Below are 10,285 nucleotides of genomic sequence, written 5' to 3'. Positions count from 1 at the left end.
TTTTTCTTTACTATATATGCGCGTGTGTGTACTGTATATATAAAGACACACATATAGCATATATTTTTAATTGCATGTAATTGCATTTATATATATATATATATATATATATATATATATATATATATATATATATATATATATATATATATAAACATTTCTTAAATATATACATGCATGTGTGTGTATTTATATATACATAATCAATATAAACAGTACACACACACACACATACTTTAATTTTGGATGCGATTAATCATTTGATAGTTCACCCAAAAATAAAAATTATGTCATTTACCTGAACCAAAAAGATATTTTAAAGAGTACTGGTGATCAAACACATTTTTGCCCATACTACAGAAGTCAATGTTTGTTTACCAGCGCTCTTCAAATGATCTTGAGACATAAGAAAGAAAAGCAGACATTTTAATGGAGGATAAAACAAAAGCAGAGGAACGGAAAGGAAAACAAAACAAAGCAACAGAAGCAAAACTAAAATAAAAGCTGAAAAATGTGAGGGTGAATAAATTACGACAGAATTGTAATTTCTGGGTCAACTATCCCTTTAAGGATATCAAACGCACGCTAACTGCGCTTTACCAAAACACGAGACGTGAAGATGGGTTTCAGTGGAGACACACATCTCTGTTCTGCTGAGGAGGAGAATAGTGGGACGTCAGTTCGGCCTCCATGGGTACGTTCAGACTGCACTCGTTCGGAAGTCTGTCTTTAGCTTTTCTCAAGTTCTCCTGAAAGAATGACAAACAAGAATAAATAAATAACACGTTCACCCTCAAAAAATGGCACTTTAGCATGCTTTCATGTTACGCTTTTCACCAAAAAACCACAAAAAATGCAACTAACGCAATTAATTGCAATGAAATTCAAAAGTGTTACAGCTTCAATATGTATTAAATGCAACAGTTTGAACTTAAAAGTGCTCTTCTGCGTATCAGAGTCAAGTCTTTGTCTTGTAAACAGTTGGTAAATGCGCCCGAGCATATACTAATTTTCACAGAATATTATCAATGTGATTTCCACAACGATATGCAGATATTTGCCAACCAGAACTTCGCCCATCTCAATCAAACGAGCACGAAACCGTGTTTTCAAATGATAGCAGAATTGATTGAGCTGAATACCAAATTGTTCGCAGACACAGATCTGAGCTGAAATCTAAAATAGAAAGCATGCGCTCGGGCAGGAGCCCTAAACCAACACAACCGCACGATTTACTGAAGCCCTTCATTTTGAGAGGCGTCCTGCCGAGCAACTGTGAGAACAGACTACAGCTCTGACAGATTCTTTCAGACCGCTCCGATCCATCAGTACAGGAGTCAGTCAAAAACAACAACAGATTAAGACGGGATTATTTCACCACGACCGTAAGGAAATATAACCTAGAATAAATACCAGAAATGATTCAGAACGTGAGCTGAATGTAATGTTTTAACATTTAATTGCATACAAATGTATTATAGTTCTAATTTCTCTCTCTCTCTCTCTCTCTCTCTCTCTCTCTCTCTCTATATATATATATAGATAAATTTTAAATGTAGTATCAAATAAAAGACTATAGTTAAATGTATAAAATTATTTACATGTACTTTAATATGTTAGTCAGCACATCAAAATAAGTGTTTTGTTAATAATTTGTTAAAATTCGATAAAAGTTATAATTTCTTAGTAAGTAAATCTTACTTTGACATTATTACAAAATGCATTTTATAGCAGTGTGTGTGTTATGATTTATTTGTTTTTCATTGAGATTTTTGGGTTTATTACCCATTTAGCATTTAAGTATTTCAAACATTTCAGTTAATTGAAATAAAATCTGAATGTTATACGACAAACTTAAGCTAAACAATAATTAGAAATGTTGCCTTTGCAACACTAAAAAAATAAAATGATGAAGAAATGGCTAAAAAGGATACCTAACCGATAAAATAAGCACATATCAAAATGACAAAAAAAGAAAATAATTCAATAAAACTAAAACGATGCTGATAAAGTACGTGAACGACATACTTTATCAGTTTCTATTTCCAGTCATATAATTTAGTATATATCTATCGTATGGATCACTTTCACAGCGCTTAATTAATGAATCATTTTTGGGTGTATTATCCATTTAACTGCGTACAAACCGTAATTATAACACGGATTAACATAATTACGCAGCCTAGCTAACAACTCCATGCACGCGTTATTCAATAAAATCAGCCCGGCGTCTATAAATAATCAGCGCACATCAATAGACATCAGGCCACGGTTATTTGTAGCGAGAAACTTTTAGCTCAGCTTAAAATACTGCTCGGAGCCCTTGACCCAAACTTCCCAACTCCTGAAACGGACGAATTAATAGATGCATATTAAATAGGAGCAGTTGGATTGTTATGCTAAACCTCACCTCAACATGCAAAACAAATGTGGTGGGTTTGAAACGGAACACAGCGAAGGTCACCGTCCTTTCATTTAAATGCATGTATTATACATAAGTTTATATATAAAAAAGAAGGACCACAAAAGCACTAATGTGTATTTTCTATCCTTATTAGTCACGAGGAAAAAGAAAGGTAAAAAAAAAACTCTTTAAGCACCTGGACCTCGCTCTTAGCATTCCATTAATTACCCAGACAATGGAAACAACTTCAGAGGCAGATTTTTCAATTTGGGAAAGAAAAAGAGGCAGACAGACAGAGAGAGAGAGAGAGAGAGAGAGAGAGAGAGAGAGGAGAGGAGAGAAGAGAGGGGGAACGAGATAGATGGAGAGAGAGAAACGCATGTATTCAGGCTCTTCATGCTATACCAGCACTTAAATCCGACGGACCTCCCATAAAAAAGACTCAAGGTTACGTCCGATTGAAAATCCTCACAAACAACCACTTCAGAAATCCATTTAGAGCCAGTGCTAGAACATCTAATTCAAACATGTTGTCCTGTTAAAATGGTCGCGTAGTTCCTCTAAAACTCTTTCTCCGCCGCTGCCGTTTGCCGGGCCTCTTTGTAAAAGCGATTAAATTTCCACATTCTGAAGCACAAAGACATAATTACACAGGATCAGAAATGCAGCCCAAACAGAAGGTCAGACATGAAAAATGACCTCTTATTGTCACAAATGATAGGCCGTTTTGCCAAGAGTAATTTGTAACAATACCTCGGCTCGTAGTTCGTTGGAACGACCGATGGAACACGGCCCAGATAGAAAAAAAAAGCAGTGTTTTGTGAGTAATGAGAGTTCAATTGAGTGTACTGTATAGAGACTAAGACGCTCGAATTAGCTCGCTTGTTTGTGTATTAGTTTTAATTCTGCTCGAATTTACTCACCCTCATGTCGGTCTACATGTACACCCATTTGGACTTGCTTTCTTCTGTCGGACACAAAAGAAGAGGTTTCGAAGAATGCCACTGCTGCTCTATTTCGATTAAGAAAAATTTGGTTTTCAAAACGCATAAGAAACGCCCAACTTGACGACAAGTTTGGGTTATTATTAAGTAAAGTAGTAAAACATTTTTGTATTAATGACCTTGTGCACATATAGTGCATCTTACTAAGAGAATACTTTTTGGGCAGAAAGAAAACAATAATAACGTAATTTATTCAATGTCTTCCGTCATTTTGGAGAGCACCGAAAGATACAGCACGCACGCTGAACATAAATAACAGTGATTACGTTAAATGTAACTCGGGAGATAAAAATGTTATTATTGTTTTCTTTGCGCACAAAAAATATTTTCGTAGCTTTGTAAAATTTTTATCAATGTCCTTACTATACTTCTGTGTGTTAATCCTGGTAATATTCTAAATTTAACACTAATATTAATACGTATATTAATAACTAGTCAGATAGCTCTCGGATTTTAGCAAAAATATCTTCATTTGTGTTCTGAAGATGAACGAAGGTCTTACGGGTTTGGAACGACACGAACGACAATGTTAATTTTTGGGTGAACGATCCCTTTATGCTAAACAATAATTAGAAATGGCAACACTAAAACACAAAAATTATAAATGACAAAAAATTATAAATGAACCCTAAAAAGTAAAAAAACATAATAACATTACTAAACATAATGAAAACTGAAAATAAAAGTACACTCAAAATGTTAAGAAAAACAAACTTTAATAATTATTTACTAAAATATATAAATAATAAAATTAGTGCGTACAACAGTAAATAGTGTTGGTCTATTTCCTGTCATGATTTTCCAATTTTGTGCATGAGACATATGGATCACTTTTATATTATACTTTATTAGTGTTATAGAATTATTTTGTATGTATCTTTGTCATTCATTGATTTATTTGTCCTTTTATAAGATTTACATCCCCTGCTGTGTTATTATAGCATGAAAAATAGCAGAATGAACATTCTGCTAAACATCTGCTTTTGTGTTTTACGCAAAAATGAAAGTCATACAGATTTGAAAAGCATCTGGACTTTGAAATAAAATAATTTTTTTTTTTAGATTGGAGTTATTTTATTACAACCCATTTACTTTTAAAAAAGCCCATACTGTCACTTAAACATAAGTAAATACAGTTAAATATTTGAGGCTAGTAAGTATGAACAGAACCCCATAGTTACCTCTCTAAGCAGACTGATTTACCAGAACACCTTTACAAAGATGACTACCGTTCTTTTAAATTATTGCAGCATTACTGTAAAATCTGCAACCTATAATAATTTTATAAGCGGTGTATTTAAGCACTTCTGGACGGAACGAAGGCCAGACTAAGACTGAAGCTTCGTTAATGAGATCTGAGTTGCCTAAAACACTTAACGACGTGCCAATGGATCCAAAAATAATACTTCCTAAATGACATGCTAACAAACGCGCGCTTATACTGCAACCAGATATCTGGCAACCGACCCAAATCCTCAGAAGTTCAAATATCCGCTTATTTTTTAAAAACTAATACCATTATTAAATAAAACAATAAATCAAGGCTAAAATGTGCCGTGTTCTTTGTGAACTGCATCTGGGATTAGTGGTTTATGTGGATACTGTTGTTGGCGAAGACGCACAAAATATATTCAGTTTCAAAGGTCTTCGCGGATTCACCCCTTTTAAAAGGATGGGAGGGTGTATCCAAGGTCACTTCCTGATTGTGAATCCTCCAATGAGGCGCAAGATTCAATGCTCAAGTGTTTCTTTGTGGTCTGACAATAGGAAGTGTCAGAATTTTCAATACAAGTGCTTGGAAATGTCACCCAAGGTCGTACGAGCGTGACAGGAGTTCGAGCAGACAAACGTACCGAAATCAAACATGCTCTTTGTACACAAAGCTACGTCCACAAAACCACGCGTACGCCGCATAACATACATTTACCGCTCCACAAAGAGCGTCAAATCATTCATAACGGAGTGGAAAAAATGAATTTTGCAGGTCTCGAACCGCACCGTTTCACCTTGAATTGCGACCCACCGATGGAGCGCTCAGGAAACAGCAGAAGATTAGGAAGGTTCACGCGAATCAAGCACAACAAGGCAACCGCCGCTGAGCACACGCGCACACACACACATGTCAAAACTAAAGCTCTGGAAACCGTCCGCCAGGCCGCAGGTCGCTCGGATGTGCCAAACAAATTGGGAAGCGTGTTTGGGAATAGGAAATTAACGCAAGTTTTGTTTTTCGCATAATTAGCACAGCTTACAAACACGGGAGTTCTGTTGAGGCGTCACAACAGTTGATGTTACTAAATAATGAATGCTTTTCTTCGCACGATGAAGTAGGTAAACAAGTCTGTGATTACAAAAGCAGAATCGGCTGAGGTTTGTCTTGTGGTTTGTAAAAAAAATAATAAAATGTCAAGTTATATAAATGTAAAAAATGAGGCAATTTTGCTGAATAAATACATTTACATTTTAGCACAGGAATATGAACGAGTGAATGAATGAATGAATGATAGAAAGAACGAACAAACGAATGAATATGGTGGACCGTGGAAGCTTGTCTTTAACATTTTAAATCATCATTATAAAAAAATATATATAAATAATCCAAGAATGGCATTTGAAATATATATATGTACAATGTCTTTCCTCAATATTGTAATCAACAGCATGCACTGACATGATTTAATCTGATTAATCTACTTAAACTGTAACTATCCTTCAACAGAAATCAACTGGCACTAAACGGCGTCTCTTTCATTTTGATCTCATTCAAAACACGTCTGCTTGACCATTTCAGGACATTTGCCAAGAGGTATAAAGATGCACAAGTCAAGCGAATGCAGCGCATTAGTCTCTGTCGATCATTTTTCCGAAATTTGGTGAAGAGTATTGAAGAATCTTTGGCCGTCCTTCTGACAAACAGCTGTTCGTATACGGCAGATAGTTACGGCAGTTATTTAGTCTGCCGGTGGATCCTTGGAGACTGCTCAGTTCCTCTACAACACTGGTTCCCTGGCAGCAGCTACTTGATATCAGACAGCCTGTGCTCGCCAAGCGAACATGACACGCTCTGAAAGAGGGCCACATCAGAGGGCCGGAGCCCGGGACCATCAAAGAGAGCGTGGAGGGAGCTCCGGGGGGAACACTGGTGTGCATCTGTTTCAGTATGCATCAGAGAGGAGGGCTGCTTTGTGTCACCTGCAGAGAGAACCAGGCAGAGCCCGTCAAGCTGTCATTGACCTGTGGCAAGATTGTCGGTGCCTGCCGCCACTGTTAGCGTGTGTGTGTGTGTGTGTGTGTGAGCTCGCAAAAGGAGACACTGTATCTGCTCAACATCAGAGAGTCGAAGGAATTCTGATTGACATCGTGTGATGTGTAAACCAACAGGCCGCAGATCATGTGCAGATGTTAAATACCTCTCCTGAGAAATGTTTACAGGGTGTTCTTGTAGATTCGGGCCAGATTCGAATGCAATTTTCCCACTTGAGCACCTTGGCATAATTTGACCTGGGAAAACATGCTAATTGCAAGGCGATGGCTCCAGCTGTCACAGAGGTAGTTACTAACTAACAATAATTGGTATTATTTATCTTCATGTTATTCCAAACTAGTAAGACTTTCTTTTGTCCATGTTTGTCAGTGAAAGACTGAGGTAGAACCTGGATGGGCACAAAACATGACAGACTGGTCATTATGGCGATACTGAAGTTAGCATCCAGCTTAAAACTGACACAATATCAATTTTAGCTAATGATCCAACTTCTTTAGATGTTTAGGGCATAAAAACTATTACAACTCTGTTGTAAAATCTAACGATCAACAGTACCTGCATATATTCATTGCACACTTAGTTTGAAATTTCCGCAGGCATTTTTGTAGTTTTTCTCATATTCGCCATCCTTTCTTATCAAAATCCTTGCTATGGAAATCAGAAAATCGAACCTGATCTGTTTTTGTTTTGGAGGCACTGTGTAAATGTAATTGACACAACGTGAGGTCGTATTTCATTTTTAACAAAGGTCAGAAATATCTTTAAAAAAACTAAACTGTGCATACATTTAGTTTGTTGGCTTAGCAGTTGGTTTTTCATTTAAATATTTCATCTTTTTTTAGATATAACATCGATTGGATTCATTTGAAACGAGAAAGTCACAACCAGGGTGGCTTGAGGGTGAGTAAATCATGGGGCACTTTTCATTTTGGGGTGAATTTCGTTAACAAAAGCTGACTGTGCTCTAGGTACGGGAACAGAAATCTCCATTTAAATATGCACATTTACATTTAATTTGGTGTAAATGCTTCAGTTTATTTAAAAGTGTCAGTTTGACTAGATGCTACAAACAAGTTGTTTTTAAGTAACATCTAAAGATATAGCTATTTCTCAAGTGAGTGATAATAAGCGTAAATTAGATAATATTATTTGAAATGAGAGACATTTTTAAGAATTTCTTTTGGCCAGAGCTGGACACACATGGGGAGATCAGAAACCAAACGCCGTCTTTGATATACACGTCAGACTAAAATTTGGCGTTCATGAATAATGAATGCATGTGGTGGGGGAGCATCTTCAATGAGCCAGGAGAGAGCAGCGGCAGCGCTCATCTAGGGTCTGGCACGCGGCTCTAATGACTTCACCCAGAGCTCACCACGAGCCCACCGCTAACAACAGCAGCGCCCTATGGGACCACCAGCTGTTTAATTAAGCATTAGTCTAATCTGCATCTATTGAGCCAGACGTCTGTAGGACTTCTGAGAGGGACGTTAAATGTTTCAGGTCCGTTATCTCAAACTGCTGACCTGCATTTCAGTGTAAACAGGAAAATACTCTCAACATGAACGGAAGCATCTTTTTTTTCCCCTCTCTTTGTCCCAGCTGTTTGTTGGCAACAGCTTCACAGAGCGCTAACAGATCCATTTCGCAAACAGACAAAAGTGATAATTGACAAACAGCTGAGCCGTTGATACGCCGCCTGCCAAGATTTAAGTGAAACAAGTTGTCCTTTTTGTCACAAATTTGACACAAATTATTTTTGTAGTAACTGCTGTGACCTTGAGTAAACTCCATTTAGGTGACTGGCAGTGCCAGGATTAAAATACCTCTGCATCCCGAATTCCAGGAAAAATTATAAAAAAATTCTGAGATTCTACTTGGAACTCAAAGTCAAGATGAACAGTGTGAAAAACAAAAAATTCTAATTGCAAACTGATATTGCTTTCTGATTTTTTATTTTAACATGATATTGAATATAAATGTATTATTACAGTTAAGGATTATACATAAAAAAAGTTAAAATATATAAAAGTAATTAAAACTATTTAAATAAATAATACTGCATTATATTATTAAAAATGGTATATTGCTTAATGAATATCATATATATATATATATATATATATATATATATATATATATATATATATATATATATATATGTATAGCTGTAGAAACAACACATGACATAATTTATATATATATATTTTAGCAATTTGACATATTATTTTATATAATTGCATTTAATTGCCTATTTGTTACCATTTTTTGTAATCACTTGTAAGCAATTTAATTAAGATGTTTTTGATCTAAAGTGGTTTACAGTGGCTTTCCTTGAGTGACCTGGGGTCAAGTACCATGTTGCAAGGACACAGTGAAAACAAAGGAGGTCAGCAACTTTCTATTCAGTCCTTCCAGCATCTGAACGCAAGACCTTTGGGTGATAAGGCTAATTGTTACGAAGGTAATATCTGATTGAAAAGTCAACACAGATCATGCATACAGAAACACAAGCTTAACTTGTCCAAAACGTCCAACATAACTCAACCTCAAGTCTGTAGTAGGTGGGTGGCTGGACTAGGGTCACCACAGGGCCTGTAGGAAGTGACTTCATCAGTGAAAAGATGTCCGCTTGTTTTCCTTTTTTCTTTTCCTGTTGTGTTCTGATAGGAACTTCCTCTCCGATGGGGGTGGAAGTAGGTGTCACTCTCCAATCCACCCACATCACAAGGGGAAATGTCCATCACACGGGGCAAAGAGGTCCAGATGAGCAGACTTTAGATCCCCAGAGTGACCATTAATGGCCATCGATGACACCAGGATGGCTGTTTCCATTTTTCACTTTATCTCTTCCATTCACAAAAACACATGCCTTCTCAGGGGATTAAAAATACACATGGATCGCCCTTACCGTGTGAACCGTTGCTTTACAAGACAGCTGATTTGGTTGTAAAAAGACGACCGGTTTCTGTACGGTAGCCTCTCTGTTTGCGGTCTGGCTTCGTTCTTCCTGCGGAGTTAGTCACAGGAGCTCAGGTGGCCGATCCAGAGTGACATAACAGCCCTGCGCCGCTCTTCCTCTGGCCGCTGATAGATTGGTAGGAGCAAGTGTCCTGCTGGCGATGCCCCCAAGCCACAGGAAACCTCATCGGTTGCTGTGTCTAACGAGGATGTGAGCTGTGGTGATGGCATATTAACGCTCAGGCCCCGACGGACAACCAGAATAAAAAGACAACATGGCGAGGATTCAATACGAATTGTTTCAGGTGAAACAATGGCCGTTCGGAGAGTGTGGGAGAGGTGAGTCCATCTGCACTCTGAGCTTTGAAATATTTGGCATTGTTTTTCAGCTAAATGCCTCTATATTTTGGTCTATTGTCAGTGGGACTGAAGGTTCAACACGTTCAAAGCGTTCATCCTGTGCTGAAATGTCAATATATGTGATTTCTTAATAATATTGCTTTTATTCTCCACATATACTCTAAACAAGTTTTGTCAAGAAAGCCTGTATTGTCCACTTTCAAGGCATCGCGAGATCACGTTTTACTGCTGAACCCGACAAGCGACCTTGCTGTTTTTGAACAGCAGCTGATAATTCAATGTAGGCCAATC

General features: G+C 37.2%; 1 protein-coding gene across 2 annotated transcripts in view; it reads right to left on the bottom strand.

The window, feature by feature from the left end:
- Positions 1-274: 274 nt before the first annotated feature.
- Positions 275-10,285, bottom strand: part of LOC122327180 (adhesion G-protein coupled receptor D2) — a 68,446-nt gene continuing 58,435 nt past the window's right edge. For both annotated transcript variants that reach the window (XM_043222362.1, XM_043222363.1), the window contains one exon: positions 275-749. In XM_043222362.1, the coding sequence (XP_043078297.1) occupies positions 627-749 (123 nt within the window). In that variant the 3' untranslated portion in view covers positions 275-626. The remainder of the gene's footprint in view (positions 750-10,285) is intronic.

The sequence above is a fragment of the Puntigrus tetrazona genome, chromosome 22 (assembly GCF_018831695.1).
Source record: "Puntigrus tetrazona isolate hp1 chromosome 22, ASM1883169v1, whole genome shotgun sequence".
NCBI classification, from domain to species: domain Eukaryota; kingdom Metazoa; phylum Chordata; class Actinopteri; order Cypriniformes; family Cyprinidae; genus Puntigrus; species Puntigrus tetrazona.
The sequence above is the reverse complement of the archived record's forward strand: the minus strand, read 5'-3'. Positions and strand labels throughout refer to the sequence as shown.